The sequence below is a fragment of the Elaeis guineensis genome, chromosome 8, assembly GCF_000442705.2.
Source record: "Elaeis guineensis isolate ETL-2024a chromosome 8, EG11, whole genome shotgun sequence".
Classification (NCBI taxonomy): Eukaryota; Viridiplantae; Streptophyta; class Magnoliopsida; order Arecales; family Arecaceae; genus Elaeis; species Elaeis guineensis.
In genome coordinates, this window is record NC_026000.2 from 9,244,129 (window position 1) to 9,267,549 (window position 23,421).

Sequence of the window (23,421 nt, forward strand, 5' to 3'; positions counted from 1 at the left end):
ATATTCTTGAAAAGATGCCAACAAAAGCTAGTGCACCATAAACATCACAGATTAAAGGAATATAGCCTTGATCAGCAGAATGGGGAAAAATGCAGAGGAAGTTACAGATACCATTATTTGCATGTCTTAAGAAGGTTTTTGAATTAGAAACCAAAAACAAGCAGCATGCTCTACCTTCATCATTGCAGAGAAAGCAGTAAGTCGAAAAAGGAAAAAAAAAAAAAGCAATCAGACTGATTCCTTTGACCATGCAAGACCATGGGGGAGATACATTAGTGCGATTCAATTGTGGCTCAAGTCATGGTTCAGCATAAGCATGTACTAACCATTCTACCGGCTACTAATCTTTGTACTCGTAGCAGATTGCAAATGGAAAAGTTGCATTCACTCCATTAGTAAGATCTATTACCTACTACATAAACCTTAGTACTTCAAGGACACCATACTCTTCCGCTTATGAGAGTGAGCAAAAAGCTCCATCAAAAAGTTCTCTAGACTCTCAAAGATTCAGAGTCAGCTACCAGAATAAGGGTTCAAAGTTCACGGCTTAAGAGAATCTCATGTAAATAAGACCACAAAAGAAATGACTTTGGAATTCTATCCATCACTAATTGACAGTCCAATATGTCAATAACCACTTAACACCATAAGCATTTATTCATCCCAGCACAAAGGTTGTCTATTTTTGACATTTCATTTTTCTGTATAAAATTAACACAATCTTCAATTTATTCCATATACATTCTCATACCTGCTAGACAAGTCATCACATAAGAAATTAAGGTTTTATTCACACTCTTTCTTGATCACTCCCATGGAAAGTTTGTATAGAGAAATCACTTTTTTTTATTGTTGCAATAAAACCATGGACTCGATTCTGCTGAGCCAGATTGCTTGCTTTCTGTGTCCTAAAAAGCTCAACCAAAGGTGAAGACAGAAATCACAATCATCAAATCATTGTCATCCATAAAAGAGTGCCATTTTTATCTTGAGATGGAGGTCTTAAAGCAAAAGAACACTCACCACCATCATCCACATCAGATTGCGTCCTCACTGGATACATTTCCAACTCCTCGATTTTACATCTTTAGCCGTGTTGCTCCATTCCTGTTAAAGGCAAAATGATGTTTATGTAAGTCCATATTATGTGCATGCATTTGACTCAAACTATTTTATACAAATGTTACTTGAGATTAGCAATAACCTATTCTAATAAAAAATATTGTCCAACAATGTCTTTCCAAACTTCCAGCCACATGGTTCTAGGTTTTCATGGAATGAAAGCCAAATATCATCTTCACCCACAAAGTTTATTTCCTTCATAGGATTCAACAGTTAAAAGCAGAATCCATGAATAAGTTCCTGGATCATAACAAGAATTCAGCCTCGACTCACTGGCTTTAACCATATTGTTTCAGAGTAAAGGTTTTTGCATGTCTTTACAAAGAAGCTTACAATCATTCAAGCATTGTCGGGAAAGGGAAAACTGAATTCCTGCTACTCGAATTAGTTGACAATGCCCAATGACACAGTCTCTTTAGTTCAGTAAGACCTAACATCATTTTAATTAGAAGTACTTCAAGAAGGGTTACATTTGTAACGGCACTGAAGTATTTTTACTTGCTAACTATGAGAAACATAAGAGGTATTGCTGCACATTTCTAGAAATATTGATGGTATACTCAGCTGAAAATGAGCGACAAACATATTAAAATCCAATTTGTTAAAGGTATATATGCAAAACATCCGACATTCCTCAATCATTATCCATTAACACAACAAACATATGGATACACATGTCAAAAAAGTACGAGTTATATTTGGTGCCCGGTAATTCCCCATATCAAGCGGATACACATGTCAAAAAAGTTCGAGTTATATTTGGTGCCTGGTAATTCCCCATATCAAGCATGCCTTTTCAACGTTTTGTTGAGAATCTTTCTGAGGAACCAATGTAACCAAAGATCCCTTGTCTAAAAGACAAGACCAAGTCAGAAGGTTGATGTCATTTTGATAGCTGGTTATAAAACATTCTCGATCTCTGGAAGCCAAGTAGTTATAAAACCTTAGCCACTTGATTTTTAAAACCTTGCTTATGGTGATAGAATCAGTTAGTTAAGTTACAGGCACCGATATTGCCTATAGGTACTTGGAGAAGTCCATCCATTTTAAGAAAGATACATATAGACTGGCTATGGAGAGTCAAGCGTTTTCTTTTTGGGTAGTTCCAGAAAGGAAGACAAAGAAGAACAAGAAATGAAAAACAAGCTACAAATTATGAACACTGAATATAGCGTGCATCGTAGTAGATGAACCAAACTGGGAGACAGCATCTTCATCCAAGTAGTCCAATATCATACCTGAAGCAGCTAACCAATCGGCAGGAAAGTTGAGCTTCAATTAGTACCAAAAAGCACCTTAAATTGATTAATATGCCAATCAACAGATGAGTTCATGAATACTGCAAAAATAATAAACATTAAACTTAAAAGAAAATTACAAGACTAATATCTCGAAATAGAGATATGATGTCACTTTGAAGGAAATTATAGAAGAAAATGCAAGTCTACAAGTTGATTGTCCCAAAGAAGAACACATATAAGCTTTGAAAAACTTGTGGTGTTTGCAAAAAAATGAATTATACAAATGTTAGCAATCACCTATTAAACAATAACCTAATTCAAAATCCTTTTAGAAACACACTATGATTTTATCAAGGCAACAGTCAAATTAAAGAAAGTGTATTTATCTTAGCCATCAGGGAGGAGATGGTCATGCAGCAATCTTTTGACGATGCATGTGGTTGAAATATTACAGCTAGGACTTCTCCAAATCTTGGATTTGCCTTCAGAACCATTTGAATTGTGACTTGTTTTGCGAAAAGATAGTTAAAGAGGCCTTCAGAAAGCAGATGATGAGAACTAGCATCAAAAACTCCACATCTCCTCAAAAAATAGAATATATGTCCTGCACTATAGAGGCAATATAATACACATTTTAAATTTTAAATAAAGCAACAAAAGGAAAAAAAGAACTCAATTTCTGCACTGATAACAATGCTTACATAAAATCTGTCAAACCAAACTCAATAATATACAATTGAGAATGCTAGATCTTGCAAAGTCAAAGGAAAACTAATAATGCCCAAGGGAAGAACTTCCAGAACCTCATGGGATAGTTGTAGAGGAAGGGAAGAAGTGCATTACAAATTCTCAAGAAGGATTTGTTTATCGTGGGACTATAAGTAACATAATAAATGACTGCTTTAGAAGATATTCGTCCTGAAAAAAGCACTAGCTGATCTAAAAGGGAACAAGTAAAATAATAAATTAAAATCATTTTGCATGCAGCTACTAAATGCATATAAACGATAAGAGATGCTTTTGGATTTTGTAGAGTTGGCATTGTATAAATTAACTGTGGTACCTTTAGAAGCAATTTGATGACTTCATAAACCGCTATGTTAGCAAAGTTTTATAAAGAACTCACAACTTTTGGCAGACTTCTTGTCTTGCAAATATCAAAACAATGCAGATTTTCTGTAACAAGCAGAGAGTTAAATGCAGGCAGTCAGGTTCTTCTGACACAAGGTTTCCCTCCATCTTTAAATATAAAGCAAGTAAAATAGAAGAAGCAGCAAACAGCATACCAATTCTAGGGATAACTGCGGATCTTCAACTTAGGTGTATTCAAGTTAGCAACACAGTAATCATTTTTTAAAAATTCAAAGCCTAAACTGAATCTTGGGTTGTTTTCATGGCCCAATGTCTGCATATTTTCCACATGTAAGGGAACATAAGTTTTTGATAGACAATCATTACTAAGCATCTTCAAGATTTATTTTAAAGGACACCAGCATAAACCAGCAAATATAACATGCTCAAGTTTCTCCCTGGACAGCCCAGAAACAAGTGAATTCTTATAGACATCATTCTTTCCTACATCCAAAATCCATGTATGTTGCAGCCATATGTGCAATGCTTATTGCTAGAAACATTACAACAATAGTAGCCTCCAACATGAATAAATAGACACAGATGGACCATTATGGTCAAGAAGAATCCTTAAATTCATCTCTAGTTAGATATCTATCTGAAATAGATGCAATTTAAAGTTGGTGGTGTATTTTGAAAGCTGGAATTCATAATCCATAGTACAATTATGACACTGGTTTTCATGAAAGAACAACTTGGAGTTTCTTGACCCTCTTGAAAAAGAACATGTTTATGATAAAACGGAAGCAGTAGAATAAAAGGAAAATACCTCAACCTCTTTGAAAGGAGGTGCTAATGGTGGCCAATATATCCCTAAGCAGTAAACTAAGATATGACATCCTATGACAACAGAACACTTCCTCTGAAGTATTGAACTCAAGTTGGCGCGAGCAACATATAAGTAGCACAAAATGCAATTTTCATTTTCTAAACCATGTACATTCATGTTTAAAAGAATCCATATCAAATTGGCAACTCTCACATCTCAAACAGAACCCACCCCTCCCCCCCCACCCCCCCGCATGCACACAGAGGACTTACTAATCTACAATCAATTCCAACACAGGTAAACACCGTTTGGATATTCAACTGCTCACAGGAAGAGAATGATCAATTTCACATTCCAACTAAAAGAACAATACCAGAAAGAAAGAACCAGAAGCTTACAAAAAAAAAAAAAAAGAAAAAGAAAAAAAGATTCAAATCATCAGCACCAGTTCCAAGATTATTACATACACTACCACAACCACTCTCTAAAAGCTTCAAAAACCATTTGTGAAAGAATTGAACATCCTCGTAGTATCAGCCACTATGGACGCTCTATTGCACATAGAATGATATGTGGTAACTTTTCATTTCCCACCCACGTCAATCAAGTGCACAAATAACTCCCACTCTCAAAACTGTGGCTAACCTCATTGAAGTCTGCAATACCTTCAGATACTGGCCGCAAGGATACACCAGACAATGTGGTAGATCCTTGAGCAGAAAATTTCACCATACCTACAACTTCAAGCTCGCCATCTGCTGAGTCTTGATCGACAGGCATTCGTGCCCTAAGTTTGCCTGGCAGACCATTCAGAGGAACATCAGGCACATGCCACCTCAGCTCCCTTTCACCTCGATTCAGAACTGCCTTTGGTGATACATTAAGCAGTGTAGGGTTGACAGGTAGCTTCACAATGAATGTCACATTGCTCAATGGCATAGGTAATGCCGGGTTGGAGGCATACTGTATCATTACCGCAAGCAAGGTCCCACTGTGCCGCTTCAATAGACGGACCCTCAGGGGCAGAGGAGTGAACCGGGGCTGTAAACTATACTTGAGTATTGGAATGGGCTCTTCCATTGATGGAGTCCTAACATGAAACATCCCATTCTCTAGGCTACTGACACGAGAACTCTGCAACACAGCCCTCTTGATGCCGGAGGTTCCCTCAAGACGGAAAGAGAACTCTGTTTCCTTCCCGGCAGCCTTCTTCGGAGGCAATGTTCGCAAAAAGATCGTGCCTTTCAAGCCAACGCGGGCAAGCAACGATTCCCTGAACTCAGCATTGATCTCTTCATGGATGTACATCTCCGGGCCTGTCATCTCCTGAGTCTTTGTTACCAAGAGGTTCTCCAGAGGTGTGCCTGCTCCAGCTGCAGCAGTAGAAGTAGGCCCTGCTGTGGCGCTCTCGCTGGTGGCGAGCAACTCAAGACCACTCAAACCCTGGGGCTTGGGGGCTTTCTTGGTGGTTGTTACGAACTCAGAGGCATCGAGGCCACCTCCAAATGGTGCATCCCCACCGATACCTTCGAATGCCTCCGACAGCGAGGTTTCCTCATTGCCGAACTCAATTCCACCATACTCCCCTTCGAACCCTTCAACTCCAATGAAGGTGGGCTTCGTGGCTTCGGCCGGAGGAAGTGTCGGGACCTCAATCCCGGCGAGGGCCAACGTGGGATCTGCCGCAGCGGAGGCCGGATCCTTGCTCTTCTTGAACCCTCCCACTAGGGCCTCCTCCGGCTTGTTGATCTTCTCACTGGCGGCGAACGGATCCTTCTCCTCAGGGACCTCCTCGGCCTGGTCCTTCTGCTGCTCATCGGCGGGGAGGGAAGCAGTGACGGGGGCGATGGTCACGGCAACCTCGTCCCCAGCGGCGAGGGTCTCCGGCGGGAGCTCGAAGAAAGCCTTGGAGAAGGAGTCGAGGTTGGCGCGGCGGTCGAGGGAGAGGGCCTCGGCGCCACCAGACCAGGTGTCTGCGCCGCGCACGCGGTTCTCGGCGTCGATGGAAGTGTGGACCATCTTGGCGATGCTGTCACCGTGGATGGACGAGAGGATGGTGGCGAGGCGGACGCTGCCGACGCCGCGAAGGACGATGTCGAGGGCCATGTAGATCTCGGGGTACTTGCGGTGGACCTTCTCCGGCGTAACGTCGACGCCGCGGCAAGCGGCGACGACGACGCTGACGGCCTGGTTGACGGTGTTGATGCACTCGAAGATGTTGTTGGTGCGGCCGCGTTCGGAAGTGCGGTCGATGGTGGTGATGCCGAGGATGTAGATGGTGTTAACGAGGCGGTATACAACGCGGTACTTGCTCTCGACGCCGACGACGACCTGGCCGCTGGAGGCGGCGAGGGGGTCGTCGCCGAGGGCCGAGTCCAGGTCATCGGGGGCGGGGTGGGGCGCGGTGGCGGACGGCTGCTGCTTGTGGGGGAAACCGGCGGCGAAGGTGAGGCGGGTCTGCCGGAAGGCGGCAAGTGCGGCGAGGGCGCGGGCCGGGGGGAACCACTCGCGCGTCTGGAGGAGGATGTCGGCGCCGTTCATGGGTTGGAGCGATAGGGCTAGGCAAGCCATCGCCGGCACTACTAGGGTTTGGACCTCGGAAATCGAGACCGATATCTAAGACTGCCCCTATCTTCTCTTTATTCTTTACCTTCTACGATCGAGAAATCGGCGGACGCGATGATATCGGACTTGGGACAGTTGGTCGCAGCCGGATCCGATCTCGGCTTTTGGAAGCTCTCTCTCTCGCTGCTTCTGCTTAGATCTGAAAGGGTTTCGTTCCCTCTCGCGAAAGTGAAAAGGGAAAGGGGCGCCGTTGGTACCGGAGGAACGGTTTAAAGTCAACTACCGGACGCACGGAAGTTGGTGCGATGGCTTGGATTAGATCTTGGGGAAGGGCGTATAAAGATTTCTGTGCGGACAGTGTCCTCGTAACATTCCTTCTTAGGACTGAACGGACCTGATGGATTCTGATGTTAGATCGAACGGAAACCAGACGTCCGAACCGAAATCTCTGTCAAGTATCATAAGAAATGGATCTGATATTTCTACTCTCAGGCTCGTTTTCTTTCCAACCCGTTTGTTTGCAAGTTAATAAATATTTTACAATTAATTATATATATTCAAATTATATTTTTACTGTAAATAAATTTTAGTCTATAAATAAATAAATAAATATTAATAAATAGATTTATTTGTAATTAATAAATATTTGCTAATTATTTATTAATAAATAATAATTATTAATAAATATAATATAATTAATATGATTAATATAAATTATGTAATATAATTAATATAATATAAATGTAATATAATACAAATAAAAATATTTTTATTAACAAAATAATAATTTTATATTTTTTATAATATTTATTTTATTTTATTTTTTATTATTTAATTTATTATTTATTTAAAATAAATTAAAAAATATTTTTTTAATTTAAATTTAAAAAATAATTATCCATTTGAGTTTCTAAGAGCACCCGCTGATTCCAAGCATAACTTAAAAATAATCATCTAAGTGGAGATGAAATGATATAATTATTCTTATAATTATAAAATAATATAATATTATTATAAAATTATATTATATTATTATAAAATAATATTATATTATTATAAAATTATACTATATTATTATAAAATAATATTATATTATTATAAAATAATATTTTAATAAAAAATATATTATAATAATATAATATTATTTTATTATAAAAATATTATATTTATATAATATAAAAAAATAATACTATATTATTATAAAAAAATACTACATTAATATAATATAATATTATTTTATTATAAAAATATTATATCAATATAATATAATAAAATAACATTACATTACTATAAATCAATATTATACTAAAATAATATAATACTATAATAATATAATATTATAATTTTTTAAAAAATATAAAAATCAGTCTAATCAAAATAAATAATTATTTTTAACTTATGTCCTAAATAGATAATAGATAATTATTTTTAACTTATATTCTAAATAAATAATTATTTTTATTTAAAATTTAAATAAATAATTATTTCTAATTTAAAAATATAATTAAAAATTTATCTCTAACTAATATTTTCCATACTAAATATTATAACTTAATATAAAATTTATTTTTCTATACCAGATTATCCCAACAAAACGGCCCATAGGTTTACCTTTCTGACCCCCTTCCTATTTCTTCCGCATCGACACTAATTAGAAGACATTAATCCAGCGGTTCGAGTGTTTGATTGCACGAAAGACGGTACGGATTCTATCATGAGACGAGTTAACAACAACAACATAATAATTCGATCATCCAACCAAAATTTCTGTCTCATAACGTGTGGGTGCAGCACGAGGTTTGGTTGCCATCGTCCCGGTTCCCTTTCACATGTTAGAGAAAACCAGAGCTAGATAAAAACTCCGCCCAAATAACAATTTGGGGCTTCGAAATAGCTCAAATAGAAGTTTGAGAACAAAAAGACGAGAAGAAATTTTCGTAAAACGATTTCAATCATTAATTTCTCCACAAGATTACATCGTCCGACTCCCTAATTCTAGCAGATTCATTCGATTGCCCCACAATAACATGCCATCTAGATCAAACCGTAGCCCCCAATTCTAAAGTAGAAAAATCCTAGGCTAAAGTAATACTATTCTCCTAACCCTAACCACCGAAGCCGTAGAGGGTACGGCCCTGACGCTTGAGGGCATACACGACGTCCATGGCCGTGACGGTCTTGCGGCGGGCGTGCTCCGTGTAGGTGACGGCATCGCGGATGACGTTCTCCAGGAAGATCTTGAGCACGCCTCTCGTCTCTTCGTAGATGAGACCGCTGATGCGCTTCACGCCGCCACGCCTCGCCAGACGCCGGATCGCGGGCTTGGTGATGCCCTGGATGTTGTCGCGGAGGACCTTGCGGTGACGCTTCGCGCCGCCCTTCCCCAAACCCTTGCCTCCCTTCCCGCGTCCCGACATCTTCCGCGAAATCCCTTTCTCTTTCCTCTTCGATCTGCCTCCCTGCCTCCTCTCTGACTTCGGGTCGTTTTAATAGTTTGTTAGCTCTCCGGTTGGCCGTTGGATGGAACACCGATCCGCAAGACGCATTTGTTTTGTTTCTGACCGTCCGATCAGGAGAAAGTCTCATTCTATTGGTCGAGACACGAGCTGGTGGATTCACGTCTCAGGGGGGAAGCGGAAGAGAAGCCTACTTGAGCCTCTTCCCCATTAATTAGGCCGTGGGCTTGCAATAGGGGCCCAAAACTGTGCTGTTAATTAAACCAGGCCCATTCCAACGCTATTTAATTGAATCTAGAAAATTATAGTAGGGATAATTCTCCCTCTCTCTATCAAAAATTTTAAATTGTACAAGACTCCAGTTAGAGAATTAAGAAACCTGATTGAATCCTAAATTGAACCTAACTTGATAAGAGATGCTTACCAACCTAACTCAACCCTATGTGTCTCGTATCTGTAATACACCCGATCCATATTGGAGTTTAATTTGGTTTTATGATAGGCACCATGTACAGATTCATCCTAATTCTCACCTAAAGTCAAATATATATATATATGTATTTGGCCAAGATCGATATAGGTCAATCTTATATAGATGGGTATTGTGTTTAATCCAACTAATTTGCCGAGTTTGTGACGTAATCACCAAGGTTTTGTGCCAGAGCCAAATGTCTTGGGTCAACGAACAAAAGAGAGCGTTCCTGTAACGTGCTGGTAGATACAGCGGTTTGTAGTCGTATCGACGACCTACTTATCCAATCCCTCCCCTCTCGAACAAAAAGCCAAAAGTTATGTAATAATATTTCACGTTTCAGGCGGGTAAAATAGAGATACAATCAAGAGCACGGTAAAGACCAACAGGAAGGTAGGAAAAATGTTATCCCAGCGTTGAGCATGAGGAGCAAGATGTAAACTAATATATTTTGACATATTGGATAATAAAATTCTCAATAAATTGGCCAAAGCTAAAGGCTGTCAACTGATTGCTTCGATAAGAATGACTTAAACAGCAGCTAGAGCTTCAGCTGATAAGTTAGGTTTAAGAGGACTTCTGAACCGCAAACCCACCTAGCTGCACCAGCTTTGCCATGCACACAAAGTACAGAGCTTCGAAATTTGAAGGTCTAATTTGTATCTTGGCACAGGCAAGCTACTGTACGATGCCAAAGATATCAAACACCATCACATAAACTTCAAATCTAAATAACAAGCCATTTCCTTTATCCCCTCTTAATTTCTCTGTTTCCTATTAATTTAATTTGGAAGGTGCCTAAAGTTAAAAGTGGTAGAGCAATGCTAAATACAAGCTAACAAATGGCATACATCTGTTGCTATAGTTTGACATATTTTTGGATCTCATTTGCATTATCTCGTTTCCAAGGAGTGAAATCCTTGACAGTAATTGTGTTCAAATTTTCTTTTCATTTTTCAGCAAAGTAGCTCGCATTGAATTATAGCTAAATGCTTAGCCATAGTATCCCTTGTGATTTCAAGCATCCTTTGATCATCTGCACCATTTGAAAAGAGAAAATAAAAGAAGATAATTTAAATGCTTTCTACAGAGATTTTCTTGAAGATAGAAGTCTTGCGCAATGTAATTTTCTCACTGCTCTAAACAAAGCCTGCAAAGAAACAAAACAGACAGATACGATCAAATTATCAGTATAGTGGGCGAAATATGGAAACATAAAGTGCATCCGAAAAGATGAAGCATTTAAAAAATAATGTAAAGTTGATATATGAGGCTCTCTACGAGAGCTACAAGAGAAGACCTCCAAAAGATTTCAGAGAACTGTCTGAAAAGGATGGTATTGTAGGTATTGTGCCATTCTCAGATGAAACTAGCTACAATGAGGGTACCACAGTGCCAGAATACTAAAAACCATCAATATCGATATGCACCAATCATACTGGTCCATATTAGGACTGTCTAAATGGGCTTGACCCACAGGGCCGGCCCAGCCTTACCCTCTAAATGGGGTGGGTTGGGCTGCAATATGAATAGTTCAAATAACAACCAGGCCTGTTTGGCCCACCCCACATCAGCCCAAGGGCTGATATGGGTTGGATCGGGTTAGTCCAGATAGGCCATGAAAATTTAAAAAAAAAATCTTAAAAAAAACCCTATTAGATTACTAATCGCTAGGAGGCTAGGACTCTATTAGTTTTTTAATACCGACCCCGCTACCCCACATCGTCGGCCGCCGTCATAGAGCAGCAGGATGACCACCTCCACCGGTTCCTCTCCCTTTCGCCGCCTCCTCCTCCTCGTCAGTGCCGCCGCCTCTGGCCTTCGAATTCGATCACGAATCAAGATACGCCGGCCCCCTCCTCCCTTTCGCCGACGGACGTCCCTCCATCCAACCTCCGGACAATCCCCCTTCTCCTCCGGGCCCTTCCCTTCCGCCGACCAATGCCCCTCCATCCAACCTCCAAACGATCTCTCTCCTCCTTCGGGCCCCTCCTCCCTTCCATCAACGGATGGCCCTCCATCCAACCTCCAAGCGATCTCCCTCCTCCTTGTCGCCAGTGCTGCCACCTCCAAGTCAAATCCGACCGTAGCTCCTCCTCGGGCTCTCTCGATCTCTCCCCTCTTCAAGTCAGATCCGCACCGCCTCCAACCTCCCCTCAGGCTCTCTTGGTCTCTCTCCACTCTCCAAGCTCGAGTGCTCAACTGCTCGAGGTTCTCCCTCTCTCAAGCTCTCTGCCTCTTTCGATCTCTCTCCATCTCGCTTCAGCCTTCAGGCTCCAAGAAGTTCGGTCTCTCTCCATCTCGCTTCAGGCTCCAGGAAGTTCGGTCTTCAAGCTTTAGGACCAAAGTTTGATTTCTCTCCCTCTCGGGCTCGTTTGGTATAATCTGCTCCAGCTCTCTCTCCGACTCTCCCTCTCGACTTTTGAACTTTACTGCTTTACAGAAGATGTTAAATTAATATTAAATTATTAATTAAATAACTGTTTCATTAGTCATGATAGGCTGAATCAATGATAGTATCCTTTTGTTCATTATATTTTATGATTTTTATATAAGATTTTTGAAAAATCATAGAATCTCAATCGTCAAAAATTCCAATCGAAACTGGAATTGAATCTAATATTTCTGAATCAAAGAATAAGAAGCAGAAATTAGGAAAATCAGATGTTTGAAATTTTTTCACAAAACTTGGTAAAGCAAAAGATGGAATTGAAAGAGCAACATGTAATGGTTGCAAGCATGAGTATAAAGTTGATCCTAAACCTGATGGTTTAAATTATGGAACTTCACATTTGTATCGTCATTTGCAAAGTTATAAAATGATTGAATATCATAATGTGGGAGAAATGATCATTGATCAAGTAGAAAAAATAAGGTCTAAAAAAGTAGATCAAATGATTTCTCGTGAAATGCTTGCAGAAGCTATCATTAAACATGACTTGCCTTATAATTTTGTTGAATATGATAAGATTAGAGTTTGGGCAAAGTATATAAATCCAGATGTGGTGATAAATTCTAGGAATACTGCTGTGGCTGATGTTCAAAAAATTCAGTTGAGAGAGAAAGAGAAGCTTAAACAAGCTATGGCTAAGATTCCTAATAGAGTGTGTTTGACTTCTGATGTATGAACAGCATGCACTACTGAGGGTTATATTTGTTTAACTGCTCACTTTGTTGATGAAAATTAAAAACTAAACAGTAAAATTCTCAATTTTGCTCGCATAGAACCTCTCCACACTGGAGTTGAATTGGCTTCAACTATATTTGATTGCTTGAAAAAATGGGGTATAGAGAAATTTTTTTTTTCTATTACCTTAGATAATACTTCATCTAATGACAACATGGTAGATATTTTGAAAGGTCATCTTCGCTTGCAAAATAGCTTATTGTGTGATGGATTATTTATTTACGTATGTTGCTCTGCTCACATACTGAATCTCATTGTTCAAGAAGGCTTGAAGGTGGCTAGTGAATCCCTGTATAAAATCAGAGAGAGTGTCAAATATGTGAGAGGATCAGATGGGAGGATGAAAAAATTTCAAAAATGTGTTAAGCAAATGGGTCTTGATGTAGGAATTTGTTTAAGGTTAGATATATATCAACCAAATGGAATTCAACATATTTGATGCTTGATGGTGCACTCAAATATGAAAAGACATTTGCTAGTCTCCAATTGGTTGATAGAAATTTTAAATATTATCCAACAGATGATGAATGGAGGAGATGAGAGAAAATATATGAATTCTTTGAACCATTTATGAGACTACTAATAAGATCTCTGGCTCATCTTATTCGACCTCCAACTTATATTTTTTACAAGTTTGAAAAATTGAATATATGTTGAATGATAATTTGTATTGTAAAGATGAGATTATCAGAGACATGACTCAAAGAATGAAAGAAAAGTTTGACAAATATTGAAAGGAGTATAGTGTAGTGCTTACATTTGGAGCTATTCTTGATCCACGTATGAAGCTTGAATTTTTAGAATTTTGTTACTCAAAGATTGATCCTTCTATTGCTGAAGAGAAAAGAGATTTTGTGAAGATGAAATTGTACAAGCTCTATGAACAATATGCAAGCAAGTCCAGTGCATCATCAAGTGCAAGTGATTCTCAATCCAATATTTTGCCTAGACCAAGTGGAGGAGCTAAAACCAAAGATACAAAAGTTTTTAATGTAAGTTTTGAACATTCTTTAAAATTTATTGTTTTGAAACTTTAATTCTTTTTCAGCTATATGTTATTTGATATTTGATATTTCATCTGTTTCTCTTTTTTTGTTGTGAATGTGTTTAAAATTTTTTAGGAGTTCAAGAAATATGAGAGTGCAACTAAATCTAATGATGACAAATTTGAATTAGATCTTTATTTTGAAGAGCGAATATTTGATTATGACTGCTTTAGTAATTTGGATCATGTACTCAAGTATTGGAGGGATACTATACAATATCCTGATCTTTCAGTTATGGCACGTGATGTGCTAAGCATTCCAATTACTACAGTAGCATCTGAATTTATTTTTAGTATTGGAGGTTATATTTTGAACAAGTATAAAAGCTCTCTCCTTCCTGAAAATATCCAAAATCTTATTTGCATGCGAAATTGGTTGCATGGCTTTGCTCCAAATGGTATTTTTTTAATGTTCTTTGGATTTATTTTAATGTCTTGACTAATGATTGATTTTTATTTTTCAATGGAATTGATTGTCTAATTCTTTTATTATTGTGAATTTTAGATAAAGAAGATAGCCTTAAGACAAGTGTATCAAAATCAGATTCAAATGTTGTGTAGCTTGAGGAAGAGACCAATGAAGATAGTGAAATATGATTTGTTGTGGACATTGAATTTGACTATTTTACATTGTTTGGTGCGATGAATTGTTGAATTGATGATGTTTGAAACTTTTAATTTCTACTTTATTAATGTTTCGGTTGAACTTTTAAATTTTAGATACTTGAATTGATGATGTTTCAACTTTCAATTGAGGATATGTTGATTTTTTTATCAAATTATTGATTTTTTTATCAGTTATTTGAGGTTCAAGACCCATGGACTGACCCGGCCCGACCCACGGCCCTTAAAGGGATGGGCTGGGCCAGCTATATTGTGTCCTATTTTTTGGTTGGGCCTAGCCCGGCCCAGCCCATCAAATTTTAGGCCCTTATGGGTTGGGCCGGGCCAACCCATTTTGATAGTACTAGTCCATATCGGTGCATACCAATGATATTGTACCATATCCAATTAGTACCAAGGTTTTTCATTCTTTTTAATGTTTTTAATATTGGTATGTACAATCAATACCAGCACCGCACTGATCCATACTGTTCCAATGGAAAAAATGATACCAATGTCTAAAACCTTACATGAAAATTGTATTTGGAAGGTTTAAGACTAAATAAAGATCCAGTCATCTTTGAACCTGCATCTTGGCTAACCAGGAAAATGATTTGCTAATATGACAACTGAACTTACAGTCTAACATAAGTAACAGTTAGAGGACTGGACAAGTACCTCACACTTCAGCCAGCAGCACAGAAAAGCTCCTTCAAGTTAAGTAGAGAATGAATGGTGCTGTAAACAATAAAGGAAAGATGATTAGAACACATTTAGCAAGGCTCATTATATGTCTATAGAGATTCAGAATATCTAAAGCAATTTGCAATAGTTTCATGCAAAAGCTCAAATTCCAATTTGGGAAATGAAATATCACAAGGGATCTCAAATTCCCTATGATGGTCTCAATTTTTCCAGAAGCATTTTTTTAAAATCCAAGACTGATTTTGTACAAGTATAATATGAAGTCTAACCTTGAAATGGTACAGTTTACAAGAAATGCATAATAATACTAATTTAAATATGATATTCTAGGTTTGATATGAGATGGTCTACCCTAGGTACAGTACAGGAATAATACACATAACACAGTTTTTAACTAGTCTTCAATTGATGCTCTTAGGCCCTTCGGCCTCTGAAACAAAACATAAATCATATGATTGTATGACCGCCATTGTATCAAAGCATAAGTCATCAAGTTAAGCTCAAATATGTGACACACTCAATTTTAAGTTTCCGCTAAATGCTAAGAGATGTGTAATGCTAGGTACAAGTGGCTAGCTGACCAATGAAGTAGCTTCTGCATCATGTGCCTGCATACTAAAGTTTTAATACTGGAAGACTGATCTGGTTTTACTCCTTCCAAAAAAGAAAAGAAATCTTTGCACCCTGAACAGCCCAACAACTCTTGAATTATTGGGTCTTGAAATAGCAAGGGATTCCAACAATAAAAATCGACGAATTTTTATAGCTACAGACTTGGTCTTCAAGGCAAAGGTTCTCGTTGTTGCAAATCATAGGTGGAATATCCAGGTCTCACTTTTCACATCCATAAGTTTAGCAAAGGATGATTCTTCTGAAAAACAAGAAATGGAGAATGCAACTAAAGGCATATGTTTTGGTTAAAGATGTGTAACATAGATGGAATATCTGGGTATACACATTGAGGTTTCACTTTTCATATCCATAAGTCCAGCAAAGGATTTTTTTTTCTAAAAAAAAAAAGTAGTGATGAATGCAATTTATTCTATATCTTAATAAAAAAATTAGCTTACACCATAACTTCTCAAGCTGCCTAAAAGTTATCAATCAACATTTGTACCAGCCGCTTAACTGATGCAGTTTTTCAACTACACAGAATCAAACAAGAAAACTTAATAGATTCAATTAGTCACTTCCATTTCCTAAAGTAAATACTGCTTAAGAATGGATGGGCATTACATCCACATTTCTCCAGTTAAAACTTCAATCAATATGCAGTAATTTATGGAAAACAAACAACTAGTTTTAGGAGGTAGATTATATTCCTCAGTTAACTAAAAGTTCACACAAAACCTTAGTATTTCACCATAATAAAAATCAAATTCATGTGTTCTAGCAAAAAAGACATTGAACTTACCAATTAAAACAATACTCAGCGCCAGAAAGAAAGTGATTTGAAGAGAACGACCAAACTGCAGGTGATACTGTGAGCCTTGCATATGCCGTTGGAGTCCATTCACCCTTCCAGCATGTAGCCAAACACTGGAAGCTTTAGAATCTTCTTTCCAACTACTAAAACAACTCCTGCTTCTTTCAGTCACCCCATTAATTTTCTGCTCAAACACCCATGCACAAACAAAAAAAGAGTCCGATTTCAGCCTGATTTCAAAAGATTGCTATGGTCCATAGAAATCCTATTAATCCAAAAACGAATAAAAACATACAAAAGGTCAATTGAACTTCAAATCCTCAATCAGATGAGAAGCATAACTGAACAGAACGTCCAACCACTTAAGGTTGCCACTATACAAAAACATAATCATCAAGTGCAATGTAATACAAGCTTCAACCAATCTCTTATGTGATGAGATAAACAGCAAGTGCAAAATATGCTGGTGAAATAAAGAAGGTAACCTGAACAATATTTATAATATTCATAGACCACCATTAATATAATAGCATCACGTGCACATGATTGAGAAAAGTTCTCACCTGAGCAAACCCAATTATACCCCTAAAGTTGAGGTAGTTTGATAACCCTTGTCTCAACTGAAGATGCTCCTCACTCTTAGCCTTCCAGAAGCTGTTCCTAAACCACCTTAATTTTATTGTTGATTCAACACTCCTTAGAAAGCCAAACAGACCAGATGCACAATTTGGTGTCTCTGGTCTCACTTCAACCAATTTTCTATCTGTATCCTCCTCATCAGCTATCACAATCTTCCAAGCACCAGTATCTGCCGAACTTAATGTTCTCCGCTGCCCATTCAACTGCTCTCCTTGGATGCAGACATCATCTTTGCTTTGGGAAGTTACTTCTGTTGTCACTTCCACTACATACCTTGCATCCTTATTTGTTGTTACCGTATCCTTACAACCTCTTGCAGCATCAGACATAGTTCTTAACTCAGATGAACCCTTATTATCAACATCTTTGGTTGTTACCTGTTGCAAAATTTCTGGTGCTGCGGAAAGAAAAACAGCAAGATCGTCTCGTTCTTCCTCATTTAACTGCACCCAGCGAAGTGGTTGCTTCTCTTCTTCAATAAGTGAAGAATTCAATGCCTTTTCTACATGGGAAATTTGGTTTTTTATTGCAGCTATGAACTGCCTACGCCTAGTGACAATATTCTCCCCTGATGAACAATTCTCATGACTCAAGTTAACAGCTCTCTCAAATTCTTCCAACTGCCCAGACAACCATCACAGTTATTGATAACGAAAAACCGAGACAAGAATGAGAGCCAATTTTCTCAAAATGATAAGCAGTTCTAGAAAAGGGATCGAAAAATAAGGGTGACAAAAACCCACCTGCCACTTTGCAGTGCCTAAAGCAGTATGGAGTTCCCTCCGCAATTCATCTGACATTTCTGAATTAAAACCATCACTACCGTCTCTAATCCACATCCTATACATAGATTCCAATCTGAACAACAAGTGCAGAAGGCCAAAAAGACACAATTTTCAACAACAATCAGCATCGCAACTCTCAGAAGCAAGCAATCAAACACAAAACAATATCCATTCTCAAAGGAAACCCGGATTACATCCATAAAATCCAAAATTTCCAAGAAAAAAAAACAGATTTTAATCAAATCAACAGCAACACTCTCATCAAGATTCAAACTTTCCATCAAGAGCCAAGAAAACATACATGTCCGCCGATTCCTGGACCACCTCCGCAGCAGAAAAGAATACATCTTTCTTCCATTGATCAAAAGCAGTACCCACCGCCATCGGCCAAGAGGAAAGACCTCAACAGAGACCCGTGTCCAACAGCGCCCTGAAGAACCGGAATCGACCCAAAAACTTTCCCTATTCTTTCCTTTCAAGGGAGAAGCAAAGGAATCCCCGCAAAGCAAGGGAGAATACCTCGTTTTCCCCCACGCCTTCTCCCAAAGAAGCAACAGAACACAACGAGAAGAGCAGAGGAGAGAGCCGTGGTCCCGTGGAACTCTCTCCCTCCCTCCGTCTCGCTTCTTGTCCGAAAGCTAGGCCACAGAGTGGAACAAGAGGGCAGCTGGTGGGAATTTGGCAGTGGGCCGTCAACCACCAAAAGAGATGCGGGGCCCACAGCCATGGGGCAAGGCTACCCCAGTTGCGCGCTCCATAATTTATTTTATACACGGAAGAAGCATGTGGAGTCGTTGAATCGATGCAAGATGATTAGGGGATGGGTTGGTACGAACAAATAATGATTGGAGGTCTAACTGGCCAAGGGGCTCTCTAGGATTTAACTACCGTTCCCTATATATCCTATGGTGATCCTGCAGTGTTTAGTACCGACGGATGCCTAGGTGGGCCTCGCTGGAACCACCTAGCTAACGACCCAATATAGTCAAATATATATATATATACACACACATCAATACATGCACTACATGATCATACACCATGTAGACCATATAATTTCATTCTATTACATCTTATTCATCACGCATAGCACATAAAATGAGATGATCTAATTGATATGGTGCAAAGCTCCATTGATGCATGTGTTAATATAATATATTTAAAATTAAAAATTTTATTTAAAAAAAAAAATAAAATTAAGCTTGATAAAAACTGACTTGAGCATGGACGCGGAGCACATGCCTGTCATATCATAATGTACGATAACTTGGTCCCTTAAAACATTTGTATATTTCTATATACTGAAATATTTGCAACTAGACAAGCATTTGGATGGTTCAGTTAAGATTTAATGTAGTGATCATGTCAGGTTATATGTATATAATATTTTCATCCACCTTGGTCTCTTAAAACATTTGTAGCTAAGTCTTTTGAGCATTGCTCAAAGTCAATTGTCACATGACAAAAGTCGGTCAAGTTTCTGGATAATGTGGATTGCTTGAGATTGACTTGTTTGGATGCATCCTCCAATTTTGTTGTCATACAAAGCTTCAACGCACGCGGGATTCATCGGACTGGTTTAGCTATACAATGAGTGGACTTTTTCTCCCCGGCTGAAACACTTGCGATGTGCACCGTTGCAAAACTAGTCAAGAGTCGACCTTAGTTAAACAATGCATGTTTTATTTTTCTGAGATGACAAGACTCCTTCCTACCAATCTTCAGTTCCATCACCAGTCACTCTCCTCCGTGGAATCCTATCCTTTAGTTTCAGTTTGTTTTCTTTTCTTTTCTTCTTCTTCTTTTTGGGTGGAGGATTGCGGGGTGAGGAGGTATTGTCGGATTGTGGACAGCAAGAGAAATGCACTAACCAAATATTTTAACAGTGCAAGATACGTAGACTATTTTGCCTATAAATCTTGTTTCGGTGGAGTGTCTAGAAATCTTTCATGCCAAGCAAAAGCAAGTGGCGCACTTTTGGAACTTGAAACTCCTAGAAACACACTCACAACCTGCAAGGATGCTCGCTTAAAGTATTTATTTATCAGGAAATCCTGTTATTTTAGAAAGTTTCACAGACGTATCTCTGTTTGTTTCCAGGGCCTGTTCCATCTTCCATTTGGACTCAGCTTAGATCACTAACTTAAAACTCTGTTTGATCAAACCAGGCTAACCACTGGATCGATGAACTTCCGATCTTCTTTCTTAGACTAAATCAAGAAGTTGATGACACCTTCAAGCTAAAATCAGGTCTGCATCATTACCAATTTGCAGGCACCAATGGACCAGAGTCTGACAACTCATCGCGGAGGTTAGTTGATATATAAGAAACGCTTCTTTTCTAAAGTGCTAAAATCCTCAACCACCCAAAGTGGTCAAAGGGATCCTATGTCTATGTTTAGCAATTGAATGTGTTACGGTGATACCGTGAATATCTCGGATCAACATGCTATTATAGAATACCTCAGGCCAGCAAGCTATTGTCATGATTGCCGACCCAAGCACCAAGCTGAGGTATATGGAGCTGAGCTATATGCACCTAGTCTGCTATGCGACTTGTCTGTCATGTGAGCTTTCTCCATTATCTCAATCTATTAGTTTTTCGACACGTGTGGTAGCTATCTATCCAGAGTGGATAAGTTTGGGTGTAACCAACTCCCTATATCTCATGAGAACAGATAAAAGCTAGAATATCTCGCTCACTAACAGCACGTCCAATAACTCGATAATTTCGAAACCGCACGTTCTCACGATTACTGGGCCATATTCTCGACAAATAGCTAAAGCCCTGAAGATCCAGGTAAGTGATTTCTCTCAAAGAACTAGTTGCTGCTTTCTTTATTCTCTGATTCCTGACTTGAGCATCGGAGGATTTTTGTCAGAGCGAAAACCTCTAGTCTGAACTTTGTTTTGTAGGTCACTCCAGCACCACTGCGCAAGATCCAGTTGTTCATCTTCTGACCTCAGTTGAAACAAGTAGCAACAGGATGTAACAACGGAATGCAGTTCACTTGTATCCTTTTTCTTTTGGATCATCATATATATATATATATATATATATAAAGCAATACTCTGTGAAAGAGTATTATGGTGTTGACAACTCAGCTTTTCTAACATTGTAGTGTTGCCAACTCAGATTGCTATCTCACGTGGATCATCCCTCTGCTTTGTTTGGACATCCTCCCTCTTTGCTTGCCGCCACCTCCTGTCGGTTTTCGCCGATCTCCTTCCTTGCCGAGCTCTTACAGACGGCCACCTCTACCATCACCTTCCTTCCTCACAGATCTCCACCCATTTCCATCCACCTCAAGTGCTTTCCTTCCCATATATTTGAAAAAGAGCAAAATAAAAAGAAAAAAAAGAAAAAAAAAAGAAAAAAAAACTTATCAGCACAAAACCCCAGCCACCACTGTCGAAGCTTCCGTATTCAGCCGCTCCAAACCTCCTAACCAGCACTCCTGACCGCCCCTCGCATCCTCCACAATGCCGCCCCATCGCTGTCCCCTCCTGTTTCCTCTCTCAACCTCGGTGAACCCGAGCCCTTGCACCTCCGTGCGAGCACCGACGACCACCTGCGCCCCTCTGTCTGTGCTCCTCCCTCAGGTGCTTTCCTTCCCCTCTATTTTTTTCTTTGGTAGCATTTTCTTTTTTTTTTTGCTTCAAGCCTCGCGGATGCCTATTTTCGCAATGGGTGAGGCGGAGCCCGGGGTGGGGAGGTGCGGGAGGTGCTTAGAGCCAAGAAGGGGAGGCGAGGGGGGTTGGTGGCACTGGAGCTAGGGGAGGCGAGGGGGATTGGTGGCGCTGGAGCCAGAGGAGGGGAAGGGGGTTGGTGGCACTGGAGCCGGATGTGGCACGGACGGCGATGGGGCGGGGCCGCGATAGGGGCGATACGGACGACCGCGACCTAGGCCTCATGCGGCGAGGGTGGGGGGTGGGGGGGTGGTGGCGGGAGGAAGGGAAAGGAGGGGGAAAAAAGAAAAAAAAATATTTGGAGAGGGAGAGAAAAAAAAGAGAAAAAAATATCATTATTTTATTACTAATAATAATTAAAATATTATTTTTCTATTTGACTTTGGTAGGATATTAAAAGAGGGATGATCGGTTGTATATGATGAGGAGGATGGTGGAGAGCTTGGATTAAATGGGAGAGAAGAAGATGCATCCTGTGTTGTACCAAAAAATAGAAGAAAAAATGAATTTGGTAGGATATTAAATAAAAAGATAGTGCGAGTGGACAAATACTGTCACGCCCCAAACCCAGCACCTGAGTTGGGCACATAACACGGCCACACAAACCCTAGAGCAGCACCCTAGGATCATGTAAGGCCTAAAATTTAACACTTCAAAATTTTAAATAACCAATTAAGTACCAAATCAATCAACCGATGTCATAATTTCAAATCGAATGCAAACTTGTTCAATACAATTATTCAAATGTTCTTTGGCATCAGAGAATTTAAACTAACTAAATTACTAAAGGCTTCAGTTCTCATTTGCTCTCGCCCAAGCCATCCAATCTAAGCATCCTGTGAGTCTGGAAAAAAAATAAGAAGAAATATGAGCTTCTCCAGCTCAGTAAGAATCACTGCACATGTACATCAAGCCAGTAAATAGAATTAATATTTCTAAAACCAATGAAATTGAGAAAACTTCTAGGTATACAATAACTAGAATAATGTCACAAATATGCATATGTATCATCATACATCATCCAGTGAAAATCTTCATTCATTGCTAAATTTTATATTAAATATTATATCTTCTCACATTTTCGATCTGTCAATGTTTTATCCCTTTTTGGCTTTGGACTAACCCAGACCATACCTCAATCTCTTTCCAATTCAATTATTTTTTCATAAAAGCCTTTCAAGGCTGTCCCAGGATGAGCTCCTGACCGGCTGTCCCACGTACGAAAGCCCGTGAGAGGCTGTCCCAGGCATAAGCTCCTGACGGGCTGTCCCAGGCATGAGCTCCTGACCGGCTGATCCACCTGTAAGCCAGTGGAGGCTGTCCCAGGCATAAGCTCCTGACCGGCTGATTCATATGTCGAGGTTAGTCCAAAACATACCCTTTTCATTCAATTCTGAATTTTATCGAATTATTTCAAATTACAGAATGAATAAGTTGATAAATCATGTCCATAAGATTCATACCATCAATCATAAAAATTCTTTCATGATATACTCATATAAAAAAAATATTCATATAAACCATATCTCAATGTCTCAAGCATAGAAAATTCATCGATTATAATTTCAATATTGCAAATTCAACA

General features: G+C 39.1%; 3 protein-coding genes across 8 annotated transcripts; all 3 read right to left on the reverse strand.

Moving 5' to 3' along the window:
* Positions 1–4,576: 4,576 nt before the first annotated feature.
* Positions 4,577–7,105, reverse strand: LOC105050372 (uncharacterized). The gene has a single exon (XM_010930356.4). The coding sequence runs from the start codon at positions 6,832–6,834 to the stop codon at positions 4,867–4,869; it is 1,968 nt and encodes a 655-aa protein (XP_010928658.1). The 5' UTR covers positions 6,835–7,105; the 3' UTR covers positions 4,577–4,866.
* A 1,655-nt stretch (positions 7,106–8,760) lies between these two features.
* On the reverse strand, positions 8,761–9,299 carry LOC140859682 (histone H4). The gene has a single exon (XM_073261903.1). It carries the CDS (start codon positions 9,243–9,245, stop codon positions 8,934–8,936), a length of 312 nt encoding a protein of 103 aa, XP_073118004.1. The 5' UTR covers positions 9,246–9,299; the 3' UTR covers positions 8,761–8,933.
* A 1,286-nt stretch (positions 9,300–10,585) lies between these two features.
* On the reverse strand, positions 10,586–18,801 carry LOC105050371 (uncharacterized). Of its 6 annotated transcripts, XM_073261900.1 has the most exons (9): positions 18,448–18,801; positions 18,105–18,219; positions 17,286–17,981; positions 16,711–16,906; positions 16,367–16,441; positions 15,270–15,329; positions 13,701–13,777; positions 13,070–13,232; positions 10,586–10,906 (listed from the first exon to the last, which is right to left on the reverse strand). In XM_073261900.1, the coding sequence occupies exons 1-5, from the start codon at positions 18,528–18,530 to the stop codon at positions 16,401–16,403; spliced, it is 1,131 nt and encodes a 376-aa protein (XP_073118001.1). In that variant the 5' UTR covers positions 18,531–18,801; the 3' UTR covers positions 10,586–10,906; positions 13,070–13,232; positions 13,701–13,777; positions 15,270–15,329; positions 16,367–16,400. The 6 variants fall into 6 exon arrangements, with proteins under 6 accessions (XP_073118001.1, XP_073118002.1, XP_073118000.1 ...); XM_073261901.1 differs by lacking the exon at positions 16,367–16,441; XM_073261899.1 differs by lacking the exon at positions 13,070–13,232.
* Between the last annotated feature and the right edge of the window lie 4,620 nt (positions 18,802–23,421).

Coding starts and splice junctions, on each gene's coding strand:
- LOC105050372 (XM_010930356.4), bottom strand. CDS start 6,834: ATGGCTTGCCTAGCCCTATCGCTCCAACCCATGAACGGCGCCGACATC.
- LOC140859682 (XM_073261903.1), bottom strand. CDS start 9,245: ATGTCGGGACGCGGGAAGGGAGGCAAGGGTTTGGGGAAGGGCGGCGCG.
- LOC105050371 (XM_010930351.3), bottom strand. CDS start 18,530: ATGGCGGTGGGTACTGCTTTTGATCAATGGAAGAAAGATGTATTCTTT. Junction 18,220..18,447: donor GTCCAGGAATCGGCGGACAT/GTATGTTTTCTT, acceptor CTTGTTGTTCAG/ATTGGAATCTATGTATAGGA. Junction 16,442..16,710: donor GCTGAGTATTGTTTTAATTG/GTAAGTTCAATG, acceptor GATTCTGTGTAG/TTGAAAAACTGCATCAGTTA.